At 40.1% G+C, this 21,844-nt stretch overlaps 1 protein-coding gene across 1 annotated transcript in view; it reads left to right on the top strand.

Moving 5' to 3' along the window:
- Nucleotides 1-20,192, top strand: part of GRIN2A (glutamate ionotropic receptor NMDA type subunit 2A) — a 147,271-nt gene extending 127,079 nt beyond the window's left edge. The window contains exons 10-13 of the mRNA XM_041401570.1: nt 5,562-5,749; nt 16,573-16,811; nt 18,402-18,872; nt 19,134-20,192. Coding sequence (XP_041257504.1) covers nt 5,562-5,749; nt 16,573-16,811; nt 18,402-18,872; nt 19,134-20,192 — 1,957 coding nt within the window. The remainder of the gene's footprint in view (nt 1-5,561; nt 5,750-16,572; nt 16,812-18,401; nt 18,873-19,133) is intronic.
- Nucleotides 20,193-21,844: the final 1,652 nt, after the last annotated feature.

Here is a 21,844-nt window from a genome sequence, read left to right as displayed (position 1 = left end):
GGGAGAAGAGCTGAGAGCTGGTTCTGTGCTCATGAGTTCATCATTTAACTGGGTTATACTTTGCTGACCTGTGTTGTTGCAGGGGGTGGCTGTTCAATTTTCCCCTAATGAACTGGCAATATCAAGATGTCAGGAAATCCACTCAGTGTGTGTGAAGTTCAGTTCTGTGAGGAGCCATTTGAATATATACTGAAAGATAAAGTCACTGCTGGTGATGAAGTGCATCAGATAAGGTGAAATGCATTTTAGTCAAAACTGTGTCAGAGGAATCAACAGTCCTTCATGTGAAAGGTTAAATATCTCCTTTTGCTCTAGCAGTTTCAAAGTGTCACTTTAGAGACTTTCATGGGAGCCTCATCTTCAGAGCAGCATTTTTTCCCTTTGATTGCTGTGTCATACCACAGCGACCTTTCAGCACTGGATCCCCAGGACACAGAGACACAAATGATGCTCTCCCTCATTGTTCAGTCTTGACACACTTTCTTTTATCTCTTCTGTGGAGAAAGAAGGGATGAAATGAAAGTTTGATGTAAACCCATAGATCTTACAGACAGTATGTTTGTACTTGCTGCCTTCCCAACACTGCTATTGATGATCTCCAAAAACATATGCTTAAATTTAATCCAGCCTTAAGTGGACACTTTTTTTTAAAATTTCTTTTCCCGAATGTCATTGTGGCTCCACAACTACTGGGCAGATTGGTATTTTAGATTTTTACTTATCATTCCATCAAGAGAACAAATTCATTGAAGGATCATGTAGTTGGTTAAGGAAGAAAAGGAACATTTTTCAGTTGTGTTATACTTCTGTTGTAAGGGACAAGTGACTAATAAAGGAGCATTTACCTCATCTTCCTTTTCAGTTTTCATCATAGGAATTTTATGAAAATTTGTGTCAATAATAAAGATGGGGAAAATTACAGGGAAGAGTTTTCAACTTTCCTGAAATTGCTTTTCTGTACCTTTTTCTCTAACTTAAATTTTCTCTACGCAGGCAATTTTGCATGTGTGCAGCAATGCTTTAGAATGAATTTTTGCAATAGCTATTCTGAATTTTCAACTCTTATCCTTCTTGATGAATCATAAATGTTTTGTTACGGGACTGTCCACACTTTTCACATATCTCCCACTCCAAATTATTACATTCAGTAATGTTCTTTTGGGTTTTTCTAGAACTATTCCAATTCATTATTTCATACCACCTGATGTTCTCTGAATCTGTGAGATAAAATTCTCCCCATTGCCTTTCCTCTTGGTGCTTGCTCAGTGAAGGACATTTGCGTTTGTAGTGACTGTTATATAAATATTCCAAACTGTTTATTTTTTCTGCTAGCCAGGATTATTGCAGTAGTTGTGAGGGAGTTTGCAGACCTGCCTGTTGCTGAGATGAGCCACAGCTCTGTGGTCCTGCTCCCCTGCACTGGCTGGAGGTGCCTGCCCTGTCTGACCAGTTCATGGCAGTTGTGAACCTCTGTCATTCCAGCTTTGACGTTTCTCTCTCAGCTCTCTAGTATTTCTTACCAGTTTATTTAAACCTCCACAGTGTGACAGAGCTGTTCACTCCCTGGTGTGGCTGCACTGAGCAGACAATGAATTGTTCATTTGTAGGTGACTGAGGCTTGCAGGGGCTCTGAGCTCTCTGGGTGCCTGGTCTGTGTAACCTCAGTGGCAGCGTGCTCAGCTTGCACACTGCAGCTTTGCTGCCACAAGGATCAACACCTGGGGCTTGCCAGTCTCTGTAGAAAGAACAGGGAGAGCTGGAGGTCCAGGCTTCCCAGTCCTGCCTGGAGAATGAAGGACAAGGACGGGCTCCTGTGTCCAGCAGTCCCCATTGTGACCCAGCCTGGCTGTTCCATCAGAGCACAGCAAAACAGCAGCTGTGGCTTTCCCCGCACAGACATGGCAGGAAGGAAGTCCTCTCTGTTCCCAGCAGCCTTCTGGCCTGCACACATGCCTGCCTTGTCTTCCTCCAGGGCTGATCTAGCTGCCAGCTTTGCAAACTGCTCAGAAAGGGTCACATTTTTTGATTTGCCCAGATTTTGCTGTCTCCATTTTTGGAAACACTAATTGAGAAATGTTTATAACTATCTGAAAGTTGTTAAAAATTTGGAATGCCAGAAATTCACCTCCTAGTGATGGAAGAGTTGGGTGCCCTAAAATCTGAGAGCTTCATCTGGGTCTTGTTCCTCCCTGCCCACGCTGCAGGGGTACAGCGTGTTCTGGAGCTTTGCGGGAACAGCACTTCTGTAATCAGCACACGATGAAGAGATGATTAAGCCTCGAGAGGTTATAAGAGTTATGTTGGAAATGCAGAAAATATATGGTGAATATAAGTTTGTATTTGTGGATACCAAGAGTTTTTCAGGGCAATCAATTTTTGATTTACAGTTAAGACATTGGGCAGCGACTGACAGCAGAACCTTCAGCTTTCAGCATCTGTCAGGAAAGTACCTCATGTTTTTAAATTGATTTGTGTAATGGGATTTGTTGTGACCTTACAGAAGTAGTATAGGAAAAGTCCTCAAAAGTAAAGCCTTTGCTTCCTCAGAACCTGTTCCATGTGTGAGCACTGCACTGATCCCAGTCTCCTGGGAAACTGGGGAGGCACTTCTACAGCGAGTGAGTGAAACTCTGGCTGTGCTTTGTCTTTCTGTCCCAAGGTTTTACTGCAGTGCTCAGTAACTAAGGAGGCAAACTGCATGTGAAGAGTGTAATTTCAGAGGCAGCACAAGGCTTTTGCCCTGGAGTCTTTAGCAAAGAGATCTTCTTCCTTTGTATTTCTCACTGAGACTGTTTTGACAGAAGGATAGCTGACTCTATATTTTCTCTGTGTTTAACAACATGTGTTTTATGTGCTTACATTGCAAAACTATAAATCCCAGAATAAACAGATGACAAATTCCAGAGTGTGTTTTTAGTTGTCTGGTTGCAGCAGTGTCTGTACCCACGGAGAGAGCAACACCTCCCAGTCTCTGAGCCGTGAGCATCCTCTGAGAGGTGAAGAGTTCTCCCTTCCTCCCTTCCTTCCCTCCCCACAGACAACTGCAGATGTCAGCCAGTGAGGCTGGGCTGTATTGATTTTGGTAATTGTCTGCTGTAGATCAGAAAAGCTAAAATGTCCTGAGGGTACAGCAAGCAGGTTTGTGAGGTTTTTTCCCACTGTGAGCCTACCCAAAGGACATAGATTTTTGTTGTTGCTCTCCATACAATGAAAGATTGTCTCTGAAGTGCTGCATCAAAGCCCATGATTTAGAAAACTCTGATCTTATGTTGAGGGCTGCAGGCTTGAGCAGTACCCCAGCACCTTCTTGGCTCTTTCAAATTTAATTACCCCCAGTGCCAGGTAGCCATCCATGTTTTTTTTATGGATTGAATTGGTGACATCACCTACCAGATGTTTTGTGATTTTCTGCATATTAAATTATCCATTTAAAGGAAAGGGGAAACAAGATTTTGAGCATTGGTGGAGCTAATCTGACTTCTAAACTGAAGCTTGCACCAAATGAATTTTAGGGAAGAGGAGAAAAGCAAGAGAACTGATGGCCCAACTATTTTTTTTAATGATTGCATGAACCACCTCTACTCTGAGTTAACCACTTCACTAAATTTCAATTAGATGACTTGAATGGTGACTGTTGGGATAAATATCCTTGAAGGAAAGCAATAAAGAACAGTAATTAGTGACAGGAATTTCCCTTTTGCATGACAGCAGACAAAATCCAACAACTTAATTCTCTCCTGGTATTCCTCTTGGTTTAATATGAGATAGACACAGGTTTCTTCAGTGCCACATTTTTGGAATCTGATTTAGAGATCTGAAAAAGTTAGGATTCTGTTGACTGATTATTTATGAATAAACTTTGAATTATGGTATGCATGAAAAGTTGTTGAGGCTTTTTTCTGTTAGTAGTCAGAATGTCATATGTCTAAGTCCTTCTCCATTCTGTGGGTATAAACTAAAAGCTTTATCAACATAAATGGATTTAAGCTTACTAGCAAGCGTGACTCCAAAACTTCATAGCAACTTCACAGAATTCACAACTGGTTCATCCTGATATAATGTTATTGAAGCTGATGCTGTTGTACCTGTTTGTGCCACAGTACATTTATTTTTATAGCTGCCTTTCCATGGAGACAGGCCCCAACTGTTGGTGGGCAGTGTTGTGCCAAGCTGTGCCAGCTGCAGCCCATCAGATGGTTTCAGCAGTGCTGCAGGTGATGCTCTGTGCCTCTGCAGAGGCTCAGCAGGCAGAGCTGCCCGTGCCTGGGGCTGCACAGCCCTGGGGAGGCGGGGGAGCCTCCCACGCCACCCAGCAAAGCCAAGTGGGTGGCCCTGTCCTTCCTGCTCCTCTGACTTCCTCTGGGAAGGCAGGGTGTGTTCCTGGGAGTGGGGTGGCTTTGCTTTTGTGTGTGTCACTCAGGTGAGGCTGGAGCTGGGGCCCCAACAGCTTTTTCCCCTTGCTGTCGCAGGCTGCTGCTCTTCTGCAAGTAGTAAACATCTTAAAAGGTTTTGGCTGCAGATGAGGGCAGTAATGCAAAATAAAGCTTTATCTGTTTATTTTTGAAGTATGCATATGGATTTCTGGCAGTGTAAGAATGCCTTTTCTTTGACTGGGATCTGCTGCTGTCAAGTGCTTGTCCTTCCAAATGGCCTCCTCTTCTTTATGTGCATTTTCACTGCCTTCATTTGTGAAACATTCATGCACCTGCCTTCTGACTTGCTTTACAGTAACTTGTTTCTGAGAAGGTGTCCCTGGAGGACATTGCTTCTTTCCCTTTCTTTACTGGATTTGTTTTCCACTCCTGTTCTGTTCCCTGTATTCTTTAGAGAATGGGATTATCTTATTCTTCCATTTTTAGGTAGATGGGGTAAAAGGCTTAAACTTTTTCACAAGTTCCTTTCTTCCTGCTGTGCTCCAGATACACAAATAGTATGTTTGGTACTGTGAATCATAAGGAAATATTTTCTATCATATTTCAGTGGCATTTAGGTAGCTCTATGAGAAATGCTCCAGTATATGAAGGACTTTGACATACTGGAGCATACCAAGGACATTTTCTTATTGAGGACTTAACCTGCACTTTCACTGTTTATTTTTGGAAAGAGAAGTAAAACAAGGCTGTGTATGTAAAACTGGTAAACATTTTCAATCTCCTTCAGTATTTGAAATATACTAATTTTCTATTTTGTTTCAATTCTAAGTTCTCTGTTGTAATTTCTGTTGGTTTTGGAGACCATTTTTCATCTCAAGATATTTATTATCCATACCAAGAGCAAAGATACAAAGATATCAGGGCAGGACATTTTGTAGATTGGTTTCTCCTGCTCAGTATTTTTTAACAGCATCCCTTAAAATAGAAATGCAAAACTATGTGTCCTACTTTCCCCTCACTAAAATAGATGCCTTTTGTTAATTTTAGATACAGCAGAGCAGGATATGTAATTAATGATATCAAAGAATCCATATGATATTCAACAGGGTCCTAACATCAAGGACAAAAGAAGTCTGACAACAGCTGTCCCTAATGATTTGGTTTGTAAAATGTTTTCTTTTATTTCAGGAAGTTGGATGCTTTCATCTATGATGCAGCAGTGCTGAATTACAAGGCTGGAAGAGATGAAGGCTGCAAACTTGTCACCATAGGCAGTGGGTACATCTTTGCCACTACTGGCTATGGCATTGCTCTCCAGAAAGGATCACCTTGGAAGAGACAAATTGATCTCGCCCTCCTTCAGTTTGTGGGAGACGGTAGGGACCAAGCTTTTCTCCTTTCTTTTATTCCTCTGTGTATGCACAGTTAGTTCAGTTTTAATAGCTCTGACTCTGCTAGTACCATTCTCTTGAAATCTTTAAAATAAAAAAAAAAAGGTAAAACAAAGTAAAATTATTTCTTGGTGCTGAGACAGGATTTGTCTTCCACTCACCTAACTCACCTCACCTACAAGGGCATCGGCCTCTATTTTCAGGAAGTGTTTTCATATACATCACAAAGTAAAGCTGGACTAAGTGTTAGAGAGCATTTATCCATTTATTTATTGCCTTTGTTTTTGTCTCTGAGCAGTTCCTTAGTAGATGAGTTATCTTTCAGCGTGATTGTTCTGCTCTTAAAAACTGTTTAGCTCAGTTCTGAACTGATGTGAGTGATCCATAACCTAGGATGGTTTCATTCAAACTTCTGGTGAAAGAATGCCTATGAAATTGAATTAGGGTGACTCGTTTCATAGTACTTCAAACAAATATTTTTTATTCTAACATGAAATAGAAGAACTGTAGGTCCTCTTGGCACTTCTGCCCTGCGGTAGAAAACTTGCTGCACATCTTTGATATATTTGAAAACAGCAATGATGACTCAGTCTCCAGAGAGAGTATGAACTCCTTTTTGATTGTAGAAAGCTTTGTGTTTCACCTGTGAAAGCAAATAGAAATATGGTAATTAAAAATTTTATGTGGTGTGACTGATGAAATCCCCTATCAGATTGGAATGTGGTGTGTATTACATAATCTTTATTTTGTTTCTTTACATGGATATGTATGTTGACTTTGCATTTCTCTATCAGTGAACGTGAGAGCTTTGTCAAAGGATAAATATGGGTTTAATGTCACCAGTAACAAGCAATTGAGGTTAAGACTGGTGAATTTCAGTGTAATACCAATGGCAGAGAGCAGGACTTAGCACAGTGGCCTCCTGTTCCATAAACCACAGGACATTAATTTTCATGGGGCAGAAATGAGTGTGTAAGTCTTCCAGCACCTGGATTTTACTCCTGTAATAACACTAAAGAACCTGAAGAGGTGTCATCATCACGACTGATGCATTTTGTCTGGTGTATATATGGAAATAATAGTGTCATAGTGTCATCGTGTCCATCTGTTGGGTTTACAGAGGCCGTGGAAGAAACCTCTCTAACTTGGGTGAAGGAATGATCGGCAATGGTTGCCTTTCAAACATTCACATATTCTTGAATGTTATTTTCTGTTTGTGTAATACTGTTAAGGATTATTAGGTGCTATAATTCAGAGCCATTTTTAAATGAGGAATTTGAATCAGAGAAGTCGAATTATTGGTCCCATACTAAAGACGAAAAATCTTCCCTCCTTCTGAGGGAGGATCTGAGTTGTCTTTCTCAGTGTGGGCTAACCCCTCTAGATGTAGCCAGAGCAACACTTGGCTTTTAATTCCTTTCACTTTGCATTTCTTTCATGCTTATTACTTCAGCATTTTTGATACTTCTCATCCAACACAAAAAGTTAAATCACAGAGAAAGAAAATAAATGAAATAGAATGGAAAGCACTTGAAGCTACTTAAGAAAAATCTCATCAAAATACTAAAGGTGTTGCATTTTTATGATTCACCTCGACTCTGAATATCAGGTACAAAACAGTGGGTGGGAGCAAAGTGTGAAAAGTCTTACCCTGTGTTTACACTTTGACCTGTGGACTTCAATAGCATACAAATGCTTATATCTTTCACCCATTTTTAGTTGCTTAAAAAAATACAAATGAATTGTCCACAAAACTCAATATTAAAACTTACAGAATAGCAATAGATAAAGGGAACACCCAGGAGAATGAAACCTCTTTATGAAATGTCTGCACCCTGGCTCATCTTGCCCAGAAGATAAGCAAACATGGTGAATGCCCAAACCATGGGAATTGTCATTACATTTATGGCATTTTTTCATTACCATTAGAAGTTAATCTGAACAACCCAGGAATGCTAAAACATTACTTTTCTCATGTGAAGTATCCCTAAATTTGTTCAGAAAATGATGTGGGCTCTAGTAAAGAGAATAATAGTGGGACATATAGGATGTGTAGAAATTCTTGTAGGTATGAATCTTTTAGTCCCAGAACTATTTGATACCTTCATTTTCAGGAAAAACAAACCCCCAACTGCCACTAACTTTCCACCAAATGTGGGGGGAAAAAAAGAAAAAAAAAATCAACAAAAAAGCCCTAATAATGAAATTAGTTCTACTGAGTTACAAAGTACATTGCAGGTGAACTGGAACTAAACACCAAGAAATTAAATGTAAAGAGTAATTGCCTGGAACTAGCTCGACCTGATTTTGTAATCCATGTCTAACTTCAGTAGTTCGATGGATAATCTTTTTAGCTGTGAACTTACATAACTCTGTTTTGGTGAACTAGAAGGGATGAACCCAGAGTTCAGACCAACATCACTTTGCTGTATCACTAAAAATCTCTTTGAAGTTCTTCAGACTAAAAGCAAGTATGGTTGGGGGGAAAGTTTCATCCTAAGAGAGTACTCCTGGGAAAGCCTCAGTGGAGCCTGAACGAGGTTCTTTAAATAAATAGGCAAACACAAATGAAGGCAGAAATCTTATTTTGTGTGTATTGCTTCTGTAGAATATATTATTCTCAAAGAGTAAGCCTGTAAAACAGCAGAGCCCCAAGTAGGATTGAATTATTCTTTAGTATGTGTAATAGGGCATTCATCAGGGTATGGAATAATTTCAGTGAATGATTGTAAACCTAATGAGTTCCATAACTATAAGAAGAAAACATTCTAATGAGTTCAACAAACACAGTTTCTTTATATGAATAATATGTTAATAAGAGGAAAAACCTTTTTGGATTATACTACATACTTAGATAAGACCAAGTAATTTGTGTAAAAGTATATCTGATTGCACATGCAAAAAGCCATGATCTCATTTCTTTTTTACATTTACCCAGTACTGAAATGGCCTTTTGAAATGTATTTTAGAGCTTCCAATTTCCTCTGCACGTGTCTTTCTCCTGTGATTTTTCTCATTTGATTTTTTCCTTGCTGCTTCTCTATCATTCTCCCATCTAAGCCAGTTCACTTACACATTGAAATGAATTTTTTGTGCAGTGGATAGGAACCTCTTCCCTCTTCCTTGCTGATGTAAAACATCCAACTGAAGAATTAATTGCTTGTTCACGCAGGGGCATCTTTTCATACTCCTCAAAGCATGATGCTCTTTCTGCATTAAAGTCAATGGCTTTGAACCTCTTTTTAATCTTGTTGGCACTGGAAGAAGAGTTAACTAAATATAGAGGAATGTAGGCTCCTGTTAAGGATAACTTCAAGCTCTCACTGGTGGTTTATCTATATGTTTCTACATGAATACTGTTCCCATCCTGAGGATAGCTCTACTGGGTGGACCAATTATACTGACAATTATCAATCATACGGTGAGAGCAGCTCTGAAGTCTCAGTGTAAGAAAGCAGGCTACAAGATGCCAAATTTGTTACACTAACAAGGAGGAAAAGAGACAGAGGAAAGAAGAATGGGAATGAGTTGCTGAGGAGTTTAAAGAGTAGCTACTTAATTGTCTCAAAAGTATAGTTGTGCTCAAAAGGTTTCATCCCTTGGTCTGTGCAAGTTCACATACGTAGCCCTGCTTATGGGAAGTTGAGATGAATGTTAGTTAGTGTAAGATTAATTGCTTTGGAACTCTGAATCTTTCTAACAGAAAGAGTTAGGAGTTCCTTTTTCTCATATAAGGGATATGAGTGAAGCGCATTGCTAGTGAATATCTGGCTTTGTTCATCTTGCTATCTGTACAGCACATCTCATTATCTGCAAAAGCTTGATGCAAAAGTTGATGATTAGCATCTGCAGCTTTGTTTAAGATAGTTGATCATTGGGATGATTCTCTAAAGCCCAGTGGTGGTTGTGCTGCTTTTTTTGTCTTGCTGCAGTCACAAGATGAAACTTCCATTGTTTTTAACAAAGAAGTAAAAATATGTCTACTGAGACACAGAATCTCAATCTTCTGTTGAGACATAGAAGCACCCAGGAGTTGAGAAGCAACTAAAATGATACGGCTGCTAAGAAACAGCACCATCATTTTGTTTGGATCCTCCACCCACGGCCCCAGGAATGTGTCAGAACAGAAACGCCGCGCGCTTAGGAATCGCATGATCCCTGCTGTGATTTCTGTTCTGAACCTCTGTAGGAGCAGCTGGGCAGGCTGATGTCCCCACAGCAGCGTGGTACCTGGCAGCTGTCACTGCTGTGTGCAAGGAGGGGGTGACGTGCCAGCGGTGGGAGAGGGCCCGGGCACTGCCCGCGGCATGCTGCAGCTCGGACGTGGCATTTGGGAATGCACCCTGCTCCTCCAGGAACAGCAGGGACTGTAGGCAGCTCTCTGCTGGCCTGGGTGTTGCTGATACTCCTCTGGCTTGGGCTGCACGTGCCATTTAAAGAGTGGTACTTTTTCTAAAAATATCCCACTAAGTTATTTGGGAGGCATTGTTTCTGAAACCCATAGCACTCAGTCTTTGGGATTTGGTGTAAAACCACTGGTGCATAGAAAGTGAGGAGAATTTAGCTTTCTCTTTCTCCCTTTTTCTTTCAGTTTTTCTCCCATCTCTCTTTGAGAAGATGAGATTATTGAACTACAAATGACAAAGCTGCTTCAGAATTAAGATAGTAAGAGGGGTTCTGAGTGTGAATGGGATGAAGAGAGAGACAGCAAGGAGCCTTTAGCTATGAGGGCTGCAGCAGAATAAAGGGATAAATCACTGATAGCAGCAGAAATGGTTGGATACCAGGAACGGAAAAAGCTGGGCAAAGAGAGCAGTTTTGGGTAGGAATGTTGAATACCAGCCAGCTGGCCAGGTTATGCATCTACTTGTCTGAGGTATTTGTAATGTATTGCACTACCTGCAGCTTAAGAGCTCAGTTCAAAAGACAGTGTGGGAATAGATCTCCTGGAAGAGGGCAGATGGTGTAGCTCTATTAAGCCCTTAACCCTTGAAACTGAAAACTTTAAAGCAATTAGAGACTCAGAGAAATAAGGAAGAAAACTGGTTCTGGTCTGAGTTTCCACAGAGTCTGTTATCCCTTTCTAATAACTTTCAGTTCTAGTTAATCTTCATGTGCTTTTAGGGCAGCTTAGTACACTAAGAATTGTTTTCCTGGGTGGATAATTGCTTCCCAGTCCTTGCGGGTAATAGGTAACTGTGGAAATGAGATTTGCCCCTTTACATCTGGAAGGGGAAAGCTCTCTGCTGTTTTGTTCATATTTTAGCATAAGCCTTCCAAATCACTGTCTAGATTATAAGGAAGTGTAGCAGTGTGACTCACACGGGCTGATAAAGCCCAAGAAGGAAATACGTATGTGATTATAAGGACATATTTTCAGTGTGTGCTGCTCAGGCAGAATACACCCACAATCACAGTGATTTTCTGTTTATATATTTAGTGTCCTCCTTAAGCAGTGGGTGGAACAAATGTGACTGAAGAGTGTGAGTGTATAAGTGGAGGGCGTTTGTGTAGCTGAACAAGAGTTAGAGGGATTGTAATATTGAAAGTCGTGCTTAGCAGTTCTGTTAATTCATCCTTAACTAATGGGGACATGCAGAGTGAAGTCATTAGCTCACAGTAAGTTTATTGCTGTCAGTCATCTGTGTTCCTCTTGCTATTTTTACAGGGGGAAATAACTCAGAAAATAAGACTGAGAGAGATTGTTTTGGGGGATCCAGGCTGAATTTGAAAAGTTGCTGTGCTTTTATATAATCTGTTCTCTGAAACATTCTGTATGGATCATATAACTGGGTCAAATTGGAATTGATGAGCTTATTGAACCAAATGCACATCAACCCATTTGGTTGCTGACCCCGCTGTTCTGGGGGAAACACCCTTTTATTTTAGAGTCTCCAAGTGGTGGGGTGCTATCCTCCTCTTGTGAATCTTAGGGGGAGTTCTACCACAGTAAACCTGGAACAGTCTGTCCCTAAATTTGAAAACTACCTTTTGTTCAGCCTGAATAAGCAGGTGATTCTGTTAGTGCCGCCAGGGTCCTTGAAGATGATGCCCTACATCTGACCAGTGTGAGTGTATATATTTAACCCTCCTGTTCATCATCTCTACTGGGTGCATGCCAGTTTGCTGTGCTGACTGCTCAGGCTGAACCTCAGGGTAGGGCATTGCATGAGAGCCCCCACCGCTGACACTGTCACCAGCAGCCAGCTCCTTTGGCACCTTCTGCTGTGACACATGCGCCGAGCTCTCCTGCGGTGACCTGCTCCTGGCCCGTGCCTTATGCAAGTCCCAGGGAAGTGCTGACACCAGAGGTCTGCTGCACTTAACCAGCAAGGCAGCAAGGGTGCTGGGCTGCAGCTCTGCTTTCCCCACTGGGACAGGACATCCTTTCCTCCTGCAGGATGTGCAGGCTGCACAGAGCAGGGATGGCTGTGATGCGGGACACAACACAATACAAGGAGAATTAATTTTTCCAGACAGCTCTCATTGATGCAAAGCAATGTTTTTTGGAGTCAGGACTGCCCATGCAGCTGCAGTTGCTGATAGAGCTGCTGAAGAGCCTGGCAGTTTGGTGCAGGTGTACCCAGCACTGAGGGTTCCAGTGCTGACGTGGTTCCAGGAGCCTGTGTGCCACGGAAACAAAAGGAACCTGGGGAGACCCGCCTAAAAGATTCCCAGAGAACTGGCACCTCTCAAGAGCCAGTGACACAGGTTGCAAAAGGACAGTGTGTGTGTGTCAGCTGGGCGCCAGGGAGAGGTAGCACAGCCTGCTAAGGGCCCTGATGAGGAAAAGCATGTAATTCTACCTTTAGACTGTATGGTTTCTGTGCCTGGATAATGAAATTTTTATTGTGACAAAATTGTTCAGGGGACTCAGTGGACAGTTTATCAGTGCTTCCCAGGATGATAACGTGTGAAATAGGCCAGAGGAGTTTATGTAGAAAGGAAGGCCCTTGTGGGATATGCAGGCCGAATGGCCAACTGGCACGTTTCTGTGCAAACAGCAGCCCCAGCAGAGAGCTCCAGAGCCACAGGAACAAACCCAGGAGGAGCACAAAGGGCTGAGAGCACTGTTTGCACTGCAACCCGAACCCATTGTAAATAGTGCTGGATTACCAGTGAGAGAGCTGGAATGTTGCAATTTATTGGAGTGTGTTCTGAATGAATACTGCAGACACTCAACATTGCTTGAACTATGGATTTTTAAAGCACTTACTTGTGCTCATTCTTGCACTATAAATGAAGCAGACCTTTTACTACGTAGTGCTTTGGAATTTTTAAAATATCTCTTAGTGTAGGAATCATGTAGTCATTTGTGAGTTTTTCAGGTTAAATAGATTGTGAATGTGTTAAACAGAAAATAACCACGGTATTTCTTTTGTCAAATAAGCAGCTACACTTCATTTTCTGGTCTTTGCTACTGTCATGATGTACTTTGCTGCTGAGATCTGCAGCTGTTCATTTACACGTTAATCTAGTCCACACATGAATGAAGGTAGGAAATGATTGTGGCATTACTTTCCTTTAGTAAGTGCCTGAAGTGAAAACAAAAACTCTTAAAATGAGTCTGATTAATATTTATGAGTAACCTGAGACCCCCCCATTAGATGCAGTCTTGAACTCCATTAACACTCAGTTCAGTGAGGCCTGGCATTTATGGATATTGAGGTTGCTGACTTAGATTTCCAAGGTCTGTTTTATAGAATAATTGGAGCTCCCAATTGCTAATGAGTATTGTGCACATACAGGGATGACTGAATTCTCCAGTGCCTGGTAATCACAAATTGCTGGCCTTTCAATTGCCAAGTGTAATATATTGCTAATATATAGGTGTCATCACCCTACACATTCAGCTCACAAGTCAGACCACCCGAAAGGATTTGAAAGATGACATTCCTCCAAATGGACTTTGTTCTTTTAAATTAATTTATTTTCTGAACCAAATTGTAACTAGCCTCAAAGTTCAATGCTTTGAATTCAAACTCCAGGCCAAATTTTGAAGTGATAGATTTCAATAAGGAATGAACTGACACCACAGATAAAAAAGTTTCTCATGCCTGAGGATTTTGTAATAAAAATGTTATGGTTTCTGTGAATATCTGGTTTAAAGTGTAATGGGCAGGAAAAGCAATAAGAAGACTGGGCATTTCACCAGTTTTATAGGGTCAGCTATGCTGAAGTGTTATTACAGTTAAATTTTTACCAGTTTTGTCTGTGTTTCTGTGTGCACATACACACACATATATTTATAAATACTTATGCATGTGTATAAAAATATATACTGGAAATGGCAACTGATTGCTTTATATGGAGAGACAAGAATTATCAGCCTAATATGCCCATTCCCAGATACCTCATTCCATAGATGTGATAACCCAATGATTAACAGTGCTTTGCTATCTATAAAAATGTGGATTCCTTTTGGGCATTAATTAACAGTGACTGCTGTCATTGCCAGATATTATGGAAGGGATATTGCAATAGCAGGATCTGCAAGGCTCTGGGATGCTTTGTTCTTCTTTACGTGCAGGGCACTGTCATTTATCTTGACTCAAAGCAAGCTTAGTTCATTTCTGTTGGGATGTTTCTGGAAAGGTTGCTGGATTATCAATAGTTACTTTAGATGTACATGCCAAAGGGAAAGGAACACAGAGGAAACAGTAATAAAATAGAGGTTTAAATTCCTTCGTGAATTTTGTTATGAACAGTGAAAGGGCACAGCAGTCAAATCAAATTGATGCCTGACAGTCATGGGAGATGTGAGTTTTCCTGTGGGAAGTAATGAGATCTGATTGGCAGAGCTTCAGCTAATGCACAGACCAGAAATATTGCTCTCTCTTTGGACTTGGGTTCTTTTCTCTTCTATAGCCTCTGTGAGTTTTATTCATAGACCTTGGGGAGGACTTGAAAGAGAGACAAGGGAAACAGTCCACTGAGGTTTAGCAGAACAAAAGAAATCCAAATGTTCTAAGACATGGAAATGCAATAATGAACCCCAGTTATCTATGTGTGCAATATCTATACTGTTACAATTAATAATTTATTGTCCCAATGTCCTGGATTAGAAGATTTTTAAAGATTCATTAGGATTGACTTTCTTCTTTGGAATGCTCTTAGGTATTTTGAAGATTGAGCACTGTAATTTGGGAGAAGACACATTGCCTTTTGCAGATGCAGAAGTTCCATTCGTGCTTCAAGAACAAAATTAAATTCGGAATTAGAGACTGAATAATCCCTCTTACAAAATTGTGAAATGCCTTTGCTAAAGTGCATCAGAACTTGTCCTTTCTACTTCAGGTTTTCATTCACATTCTCTGAGAAGCAATTTCTCCATCACAGTTTTGTGTTCCATTTCCAATTGGAACTCACATCCAAATTATCTGTGGGCTGCAGCTTTCCTTGTGTCCTGGCACTCTATCCTGAAAAATGCTTTTTCACAGCAGGTCATTGATCTTCTAGTCTAGCTTGAAGGTAGCTAAAATGTCAATATAGCTTCTAGCCATTTTTTTCCTGTTCTTTTTTCCAGTGATGTATGAATTATAATAATACTGAAAATGTATTCCCTAATCACTGGCTAAGGATTAGGGATTTGTACCATGGAATTCTTCCCCCATATTGAAGTCATATCTTAAATTGGAAAACACACCAAGAAAGCTAATACTGTCCTTTTAATACTGTCCTTTTTGGCCCTCTACATTGCCTGCTGTGTTTTCTATAAACAATTAAGTTCATGACATTAAAAATTATAACATGATTACTCAGCTGACTATATCCCAAGAGAGTAAAAGGGCCTGTATGCCCATGCAGTGCTTCACCAAGAACAACACTAAATGCTTGAAAATTAGTCAAACATGCAAAATTAAAAAAAAAAAAATGTTGGCAGGAACAATTGCAGTTTCTTGCCCACCTCTGTCCATGCTGGCAGTAGCAAGCACTGCTAGGTGACAGTGTCCTTCATCCGAGGCCAAATCTCATCAGTGAGATATGGATTCAAAGTTAAGAGTGCCCAGGAGAGGGAGGGAGTGGATTTGCTTCCTTAGCTGTAAGTGCTTTAATGGCAGTAGGGATGTGGCACAGCCAGAACCAGAAAAGCTCCATTTCAGGCATGTGATGAGGCTGTTGGTGTTTCTGTTGCTGCCCAGGAAGCTGGAATGGCAGCAGCACAAGGGAATGGATACCAGAGGTAAATGCAGAGACCAGATGTGTCAGGAGAGCTTCAGCCACAACATTGCAGCTCATTTGCAAAGAAGTAGTAAAGTTATAATGGAGCAGAAGGGAAAGAACAAACTTCTCGTGGCATATTCTAAAAGAATCACAAGAATTTGTGAAATTTGTCTTGTGATGTTAAAGGGAAGGGCCAAAGGGAGGGGCTAGAGGGATCAGGGAGGTACAAGTGCAGAGCAGTGGAGAGGAGGGGGCATGGAAGGGTCTGGTTGAGTGTCGGGATGAGTTCTCTGATGAGTTCTTCCTCTGGTCACTACAAACTGTCCCAGCTCTTCACTAACTCGTTCCACTCTCTATAACAAGTCCTAATAGTTATAGCAGGCAGAAGAAAGTTCTATCTAAACCACAAATCCTGCTTTCTAGAGAATCCAACTTCCCACGTAATTTATGAAATCTGAGGACATCTGAAACTAGGGTGCTGTGAGTTGAAATCTGCTATATTTGCAACTCCTGGCTAGATAAGTCTGCAGTGCTCCACGAATGAAGCATTAAATGGTGCTGTATTTTTAAACTTGCGAAAACTTTCAAATTCTGTGAGCAGTGATTTTTGCATTTTAACTGGTTTGACTCCTTGCTCTCCCTAGGGGAAATGGAAGAGTTAGAAACCCTGTGGCTGACTGGTATTTGTCACAACGAGAAGAACGAAGTCATGAGCAGCCAGCTGGACATCGACAACATGGCAGGAGTGTTTTATATGCTTGCAGCAGCCATGGCACTCAGCTTAATAACCTTTGTCTGGGAGCACTTATTTTACTGGAAACTTAGATTCTGCTTCACTGGAGTCTGCTCGGATAGGCCGGGATTGCTGTTCTCAATCAGCAGGGTCAGTACTACTTTCATTTTTCTCCTTTAGGCAACAGAAGAAATAAGCACTTCTGCCCTAAAATATTATCCTTCCTTTCATTCCCACCTGAACATTTAAAATCCAGGTCAGAGCAGCAGTGTGGTGCTCTGGAGTAGTCAATGGGCTTAGGATGTACTTGCACTCCTTGGGAAGTCTTAATCAATTGGACATTTTAGGGTATGAATTATAATATGCCAGGATAATCAGTAATTGAATAGTGAAAACAAACACAGTAAGGGGAAATTTTGATGAAGAAATTGTAGATGCAGGAAATTTATTAATTCACATATTAAAAGTCCAAACAAAATAAATACTAATTTGATAAGATTAAGTGTTGGCTTTGTGCATTTCTTAAGCAAGAGAATTTTAAGATATAAAAATTACAGCATAATATTTTTGTGAGCTTTTTTGATTAAAAACTTGAATAAACTGTATGAGAAAAGGTCAAACAGGTATCATTTATGTCTGCTTAGACACTAAGGCAAGTTTTAATCATAGCTTTACCAGACCCAAAGGAGATTTACATATGTAAGCAACTCTTTCTTGTAAAAAAAAATGGAAAAATGAGCTTATTCTATTATTTTTGACAAAGTGGTTGGGTTTTTTCTTTATATATTTTTAAAACAGATAGAACTTTCATTAGGTAATTGATTTTTCTGGATTTTTTATATAGCTGAGGAGAACTGAAAATGATACTAAAATGGCTAATTGCTTTAAAGTGTGCTGCAATTACCCTGTTGAGTAGATTGGAGCATTTTGGAATTGCATTAAAATAGTCGGCAGTACCCTGTTGGGGATTGTCTAGAAACCACATGCACCTTAACATCCACATTTTATATTTGAACTTTATGTTTTTGGCCTTTTTTTATATGAAATTCTCCTAAGAAATGCAGGGGAAAAGGAGTATTTATGTCAGTGGAAAAACGTCTGGGAATTGGTAGTTCACAGGGTTGGAAATGTCAATTGGGCTCACAAGAGTGACCGAAGAGGTTGAAGTGAGAAAATGGGCTTCAGCATTTTGCTCAAAATTAACTCAGATGAAGCTTTAGAAAGAGCGGGGTTTGTTTTTTTTTTTTCAAATGTACTGGGATAGGGATCAGAAAAGCTAAACTATGATGACTAGAAGGCTTCTGATTTCAGTACAAGGGAAGAGTACCTTAATCTCCAATAAAATAGTCCCACTACAGGCTTGTTTGGAGGGGAAACAATCACTGGTTTAAAATAAGAGAGTATCTATTACTGAAGACTAGTTTCATTTTGTGATAAGATTAGGGAACCCTTTGGGGGGTATCTTCTAATCTTGTATTCTGGAATAAGCTCAGGAGGCCAAGACAGACCACTGGTTTGTGAAATACTGGCAGTTTTTCTCCTTTGTAGTTCTGTTACAGCAGAAAATATTCCTCCATTTCAATGCAAGGGAATGATAAAAAGTTAGAGATGTACTTTTAATCTTCCCAGTAATGAGATAAGAAATGTTTAATTTTTCTTTATTGCTAATTAAAACTAAAATGGAAGTTGTAAAAAGTTATACCTAGTGATTTAATTTGTTTTATATTACTTGTATTACAGGGTATTTACAGTTGCATTCATGGAGTACACATTGAAGAGAAGAAGAAGTCTCCTGACTTTTCTTTGACCAATTCACAAACCAACATGTTAAAACTGCTGCGAACAGCGAAAAACATGACCAATATCAATCCTTCAAGAATTGACTCCCCCAAAAGAACAGCTGATTTTATTCAGAGGGGTTCTTTGATTATGGACATGGTCATGGATAAGGGAAACTTGATCTTTTCTGATAACAGATCCTTTCAGACAAAGGATAACTTTTTTGGTGACAACATAAGTGAACTGCAGACACTTCCTGGCAATCGACACAAGGACAATCTGAACAACTATGTTTTCCAAGGGCAGCATCCTCTCACACTGAATGAATCCAATCCAAATACAGTAGAGGTTGCAGTAACAACAGAAGCAAAAGTGAACTCCAGACCCAGGCAGCTTTGGAAGAAATCTGTTGAATCTTTACGGCAAGATTCTGTACGTCAGGGCCAAGGTTCCCAGAGAGAAAACGGGTCAGAGGAAAACAGGCAGCTTTCATTGAAAAGCCCAAGATACCTTCCTGAAGAGATTGTCCATTCAGATGTCTCAGAGACATCAAGCAGAGCTACTTGCCACATGGAAGCTGAAAACAACAACAAACACCACAAAACCAAGGACAATTTTAAAAAAAGGACAGTAGCATCAAAATACCCAAAAGACTGTAGTGATGTGGAACTGACATATCTGAAAACCAAACAGGGCTCTCCACGGGATAAAATCTACACGATTGATGCTGACAAGGAGCCAGGATTCCGCTTGGACACACCTCAGTACATTGAAAACATTGTCCTTCCAGAACCTGTAGAGCTTCCTGATGTTTACCAAGACCACAATGACAACTACAGGAAAGCCGAACACGCTAACAGGACTCCATCACATAATGAAGACAGTCTTCCAAATAATGACCAGTTTAAACTTTATGGAAAGCACTACACTCTCAAAGAAAAAAATACTTCCCTAGGTGACATGAACGATAGGTACAGGCAGAATTCCACGCACTGCAGGAGCTGTCTCTCCAACATGCCCACCTACGCGGGGCACTACTCGACCAGATCTCCCTATAAATGCGATGCATGCTTGCGGATGGGGAACCTCTATGATATTGAGGAAGATCAGATGCTGCAGGATACAACGAACTTATCACTTCCTGAAGAAATATATGAGCGTACTTGGTCGCAAAGTAGTGCTCTGCAATATCATAAAAAGAATAAACTGAGGATTAGCAGGCAACACTCTTTTGATAATATTGCTGATAAGTCCAGGGAAATTGATATTGGAAGACCTTCTCGTAGTATAAGCTTGAAAGAAAGAGAGAAATTTCTTCAAAGTAGTCCGTATGCAAGCATGTTTAGTGTTCCCTCAAGCAAACTGTTGAGCAACAAGGCCTCACTTTTAACTCATGCTCTGGAGGACAGTAAGCGGAGCAAGTCCCTGTACGCTTTTCACTCGGATGATAACCCCTTCCTGCACTCCTATCGTGATGACCAGCATTTGTCTCTTAGGCGAAGTCCAGCTGATCTTTATAAACACTCATTGCCAACAAGAGGAAGAAATGATAATTATTTAAGGTCATCCATACAGTCCACAGCATCATACTCTTCCAGGGATGGTCGGATCCATAATGACATGTACATTTCAGAGCATGTTTTGCCTTACGTTGCAAATAGGAATAGCTTGTACTCAACTCCAAGGGTTTTAAATTCCTGTAGCAATACACGTGTGTATAAGAAAAGGCCTAGCATTGAATCAGATGTTTAAATTTTCCATGAACACTTTATCTATAGGGGAAGAATAGTTGCCACCATCTTAGAGGGAGAATTTTTCCTTTAACAGTATCCTGCTCTGGTAAATGATACGTAAACCTCTCCCTTTCCCAATGTACTTTTGTACATTAATAGGTAAACTGGTATGCTCTGATCTATCCTTTTAAAATATGTCTTGTTAAAAAGGATAAAAAATAGCCATTTATGTGTGCTTTATATATAAATGGCAAGTTGTACTGAAATAGCCCCAATATATGTTGGCAACTATGCTGTTTTGTACCTAATTATTTTACTATTTCGGTTATTCTAATTTATGTTGCTAAGTATCATTCAATGTACTTTTGTCCTTAGAAATGTTTAATGATTTTCTAGTACTGGATAAGCAATATGGTATGCATGTAGTATGACACAGACAACAAGAAATAGGGATGCATTTGCACAGATTCAAAAGTAAAAGAGAACAGAAAGCTAAGACTTCCAAAAATATATTTTAGCTTCATAATAATTTTCAAAACCAAATAATATTTTAAAAAAACCCCAAACCCCAGGACCTTAATAAATAAAATACAGTGTGTTAGCACAAAATTAGGATGTTCCTTCTAGACTGACAGACAGTAGATGGGAAGGCAGTAACCCCAAACATGTGAACTGCTGTGTACCAAAAGGAAGCCCCATGGATATTGGTTAATGCTCATGTACAAATGCTTTTCTTATATTGCACATGCACTTACCATTACAAAATAAGTTCATTGAAAAGTTTGCAGTAAACTTGTCAGAAATTTCACAGCTGCCTAATCCAGAGTATATATTTTTAGATATCACTATATGGCACTTACTATGGAGCTGTGGACTTTATTAGTAACCTTGAGGCCTAATGTGTACGTAAGTTTGCATTTGCCCCTTACTGGTGATTACTCAGGGCTGTATAGTATTTCTTTTATTCCTTCACTTCCCAAACCAAATCCCAACCCACTGTAGTTCTTTGTTCATAGTGTATTAGTGACAACTAATTAATTGTATATTAATAGTACTAAAGCTGTTAATACAGTATCAAACACCGACAGCCATAAGTTCAGTGTGGTCAGTGAGGAGCGTGGTACCATTTATTTCCACACATAAAGAAGGATTAACACCTTTGGAAGGACTTCTTCCTTCCACAATACTGTGCATATTTGTTGAACATCAGACCATTTTTCTAACCTCTCCAATCAAGTCTGTTGTATAAAGTGAATATATGCACACATAACTAAGAAACAGTATCTTTATTATCACTTACTGATACACAAAGGTTTTCTCATAACAGGGATGCTTTGTTATATGACTTTACATTCTATAGATGTCAATCAGACTATTTCACAAATAAAATGTCTGCTACACACCCCTCCAAACCCTCACTGGAATAAAAAAACCCACTAGACTTTAACCATAAGGGAGCATGAAAGGGAAGAGAGGAAGCCTGTCAGGAGAAGAGTGTACAGCTGCAAATTTAATTTCAACTAAAGAAGTATATATAATTACTAATACATTTAACTACTGAAAGTGTTCCAGAGGTGTTGCTCTCCCATTTTCCTGCTACTCTAAGAATTGCTTTAGGATTTTTGTGTAGAGGAAAATTAGATTATTCAAGCGTTATTCCCTCCATTTCAC

Source organism: Onychostruthus taczanowskii, unplaced genomic scaffold, assembly GCF_017590055.1.
Source record: "Onychostruthus taczanowskii isolate IOZ18803 unplaced genomic scaffold, ASM1759005v1 scaffold19, whole genome shotgun sequence".
NCBI classification, from domain to species: Eukaryota; Metazoa; Chordata; class Aves; order Passeriformes; family Passeridae; genus Onychostruthus; species Onychostruthus taczanowskii.
Note: the sequence above shows the minus strand (reverse complement) of the source record. Positions and strands in the feature narration are given on the sequence as shown.